We start from the raw sequence: 3,665 nt of genomic DNA on the forward strand, positions 1-3,665 counted from the left end.
TGAATTTGCGATTTTTTTTATTGCGGGAAGTCCTAGTGGGAAGGGCGGATTGTGCAGGGGAAGTCCTAGTGACGTGGTAGTGGGATGAGAAGTCCTAGTGACGTGGCAGGAGGTGTTTTTGGGAAGTCCTAGTGGATGTCCGAGTGGGACATCCGTGCATTGGAGATGCTCTAAGCGTCCATAAAATGTGCAACTGAGATAATCTAATACACAAACAAGAGAAAAAAAATAGTAGTAATGGAGAGACTGCAAACTAAGCTCTTTGAAGCTGCAACACAAAATTCCATCACTTCACTTCAACAACTACTGATTGATGATCCACTAATCCTGGAGAGAGCTCTTGTTAACCGTTTCAACGAGACACCTTTGCACGTTGCAGCCATGTTAGGTCACGTGGATTTCGTCCGGGAAATCATAGGGTTGCAACCACAACTGGTAAACGAGTTGAATTCTCATCTATCTTCTCCTCTGCATCTCGCAGCGGCTAGAGGGCATGTCGGGGTCGTGAAGGTCCTCCTATCTGTCGATAACCGTGCATGTTTTGGACGCGATAGGAATGAGCGTTTGCCGTTGCATTTGGCAGCGGTGAAAGGCCATGTTGAGGCTATGAAACTGCTGCTTGAAGCTCGACCGGAGGCGACTATGGTTACGGCTTGCGGAGGAGAGAGTGTGTTGCATTTGTGTGTCAAAAGTTACCAATTGGAGGCTCTCAAGCTAATAGTGAACAGTGTGACAAATGTTGTTGACTTCATCAATTGTGGGGATAATGATGGAAACACTGTCTTGCATTTGGCTGTTGCAGAGAAGCAAGTTGAGGTACACTTTATTTTTCAATATTAATTTTAATTATAATTTCTTTTGGTTCCCATTGATTGTTCCATTTCCCATTTTTGTCTGCTCTCATTAATTGTTTAGTTTAACTTTTTACTATTTTTTGATACGCGGACTTCATAATCTTCTAACTCACTCACAATTATTATAAGAGAAGATTGCAGTTTAGTTACTGGATATTGTACTAATACCATCCATGGTATATGCTCTTTGAAAATATCCCTAGATGTCATTGGACATTAATTGATATAATATTGTTGTAAGGAATTTTGTAGGAGTATTTATTTGGACCAAAATACCCCTAAGCTATAAGAGTTAATATTTTTCATGAGAGAGAGAACTTCACTTTGGTTCTTTTGTCTCCATTCAAGTATATAGCGTGAGGACTAAAGAGAATTCACTTTGGTACTTTGAAAATTTCTTATGAGAGAATTCAACATAAATTAACCTAAGTAGTTGTTCTCTCTAATTAAGAAGACATAAATAAATCTCTTTTATAGCTTAGGGGTATTTTAATCTAAAAAATTCTTAAAAAGTGCAAAAATCCTTCTAGAGATATTATAAGTATTAATTAATATTCAGGGATGAGATACTATATTAATGTCCACGGACCTCTTGTGATGTTTTTAAAAAAATAGGGAATGCAAATGATATTATAAAAACAAGAAAGGGTGTTGATTAAGTTTATTTGAAATTAGGTGGTGAAATATTTGGTGAGTATGAGTGAAGTAGAAGTTGATATGAAGAATGAAGAAGGTTTAACTGCAATGGATGTTCTAATTAGAAGCAGAAGAGATTTGAGGGACTCTGAAATTGAGCACTTGCTTAAACATGGTGATAAGCCAACAAAGAAGAAGGCCAAGAAAAACAGCTGGAACCATTTCATGAAACAACATGATGTTTGGCTTGAAAAAGAGAAACATACATTAATGGTGGTGGCTTCACTTATCGCGACCATGGCCTTTCAAGCAGGAGTTGATCCACCCGAAGGTTTATGGAAAACCAATCGTATTCAAATCAACGATCAAAATGCCCCCGCGCCATCCACAGCAACACATAACAACTCCATTAATTATTATACTGATTTTTATGTTTGCAACACGATGGCGTTTATAGCGTCTCTGAGCATCATATTGCTTCTGGCGAGTGGATTGCCGATAAGGCGTAGGTTGTTTATGTGGATCCTTAAGGTGATCACCTGGATCGCTATTACATCCATCGCGGCAAGTTATATAATTGTCATAGCGTATTTGAGGGTGGTCGGGGGAGATGAGTCGTTCACGCTACAAGATCCGCAATTATACACGGTGCTTGTGTGGATCGCTTTGATGTTTCTTCTTATCTTTTGCCATACCATCCGTATTATAGTGAAGCTCTTTAAAAAGTTTAGAAATGGATGGATCAAATGTACACGTTTTTTGAGTTAGTCGATGCTATCTAAACAATCAAAATTTCAATAATACTTCATGTTGTTCATCTCTTCACTCATGGAACATTTTTTCAAATTCACAACCCAAATTGCACATTTACGCGATTGAGATCACCTATGTCATTTCCTACTCCATCTCCTACCTAATAAAATGTCAATCGGGCCTGAGACTAAGCCTCTAGATTATGGCCCATTTGGACCGAGTCGTATACATAAAAATAACTACTAAAACAATGATAAAAAAAGGGAGCGATACTAATAAAGTGGTAAAAGAAATAATACATGTGAAGTATATACTATTAAGTGCATGAACCAATATTCAGAAAACAAATAAATACACTGGGAAACAAAACGAAAACTACCCTTTTTCTTTTCTTTTCTTCATAAAACAGTATGGAATTAATTATTTCGCCTACCCCCTTGAAAAAGCAAATCGTTTGGCTTACTATGGAATCAACGATGATAGAAGATATGAGTCCACATACCCAAAAAAAATACAAAGTAATAGACCAGATCAAATTAAACAAGATTGATGTAGACATAGGTGTTTACCAAGTAATTTCTGTTCATATTCATAAGAAAAGTACTACTCCAATTGTGACCAAGTCAACTATCTGTCTATTGTAATCAGAAGTCAACCATGTGATAACCATAAACAAAACATTATTGCCTACCTACATATGAGAAAATAATCAAGAATTTGTGTAGGAGAGGGAGAAAGACAGAGATGGAAATGCAGTTGTACGAGAGTGCAGCAAGAAGGGACAAAGAGGCTCTGGGTCGATGATAGGTTCTGGTTATCCTATCTAACGATGAGCAAGCGAATCTGGAGTTAGAGAACAATAAACCCTAGCTTGAGAGAATAGGTTTTAACGATAAAAGAGAGCAAGATGAGAAAAAGATTTTATTCTCATTTCCCAATGACTCGATCTAATGGGAATTCTATAATTTATAGAATCCCCCCTACTTGATTCGGACATTACGACTTGGGAAAGAATCAAGAAGAAAACCCAAGAAGATTTGACTCTATTAAAATAACAAAATAAATATTCTTAAAAGGAAATAAAAAGATCTAATAAATCAAACAAAATCTCCATAACGAACAGGCGGATTTCTGATCCTCTTCGAACGTCTATCTTCCCGCTGTTCTCCACGGTCTGGTTCCTGACTTGTCGACTCCTCTTCATCCTCGGATTCTCGTTGGTTCCCTTCGTTGGTTGTCCCTGCAAGCATGTCCCTATCAACTCCCCCCTCCTCGGGAATCACCTTGCCCTCAAGGTGCAAATGCGGAAAATCGTGGACCAACTCTGCTTTGGGCACCCAGGTAGGAGTCTCCCCAACATCCGACGCCCAATGTACCTGCCACTGTACTTGAGGAACCCCGTCTACCAGCACCGTGCGCTCG

At 38.6% G+C, this 3,665-nt stretch overlaps 1 protein-coding gene across 1 annotated transcript; it reads left to right on the forward strand.

Moving 5' to 3' along the window:
* The first annotated feature begins 218 nt into the window (after positions 1 to 218).
* On the forward strand, positions 219 to 2,315 carry LOC121782204 (ankyrin repeat-containing protein BDA1-like). The gene is made up of 2 exons (XM_042179943.1): positions 219 to 816; positions 1,530 to 2,315. Exons 1-2 carry the CDS (start codon positions 238 to 240, stop codon positions 2,256 to 2,258), a joined length of 1,308 nt encoding a protein of 435 aa, XP_042035877.1. The 5' UTR covers positions 219 to 237; the 3' UTR covers positions 2,259 to 2,315.
* Positions 2,316 to 3,665: the final 1,350 nt, after the last annotated feature.

Source organism: Salvia splendens, chromosome 20 (genome assembly GCF_004379255.2).
Source record: "Salvia splendens isolate huo1 chromosome 20, SspV2, whole genome shotgun sequence".
Taxonomy (NCBI): Eukaryota; Viridiplantae; Streptophyta; class Magnoliopsida; order Lamiales; family Lamiaceae; genus Salvia; species Salvia splendens.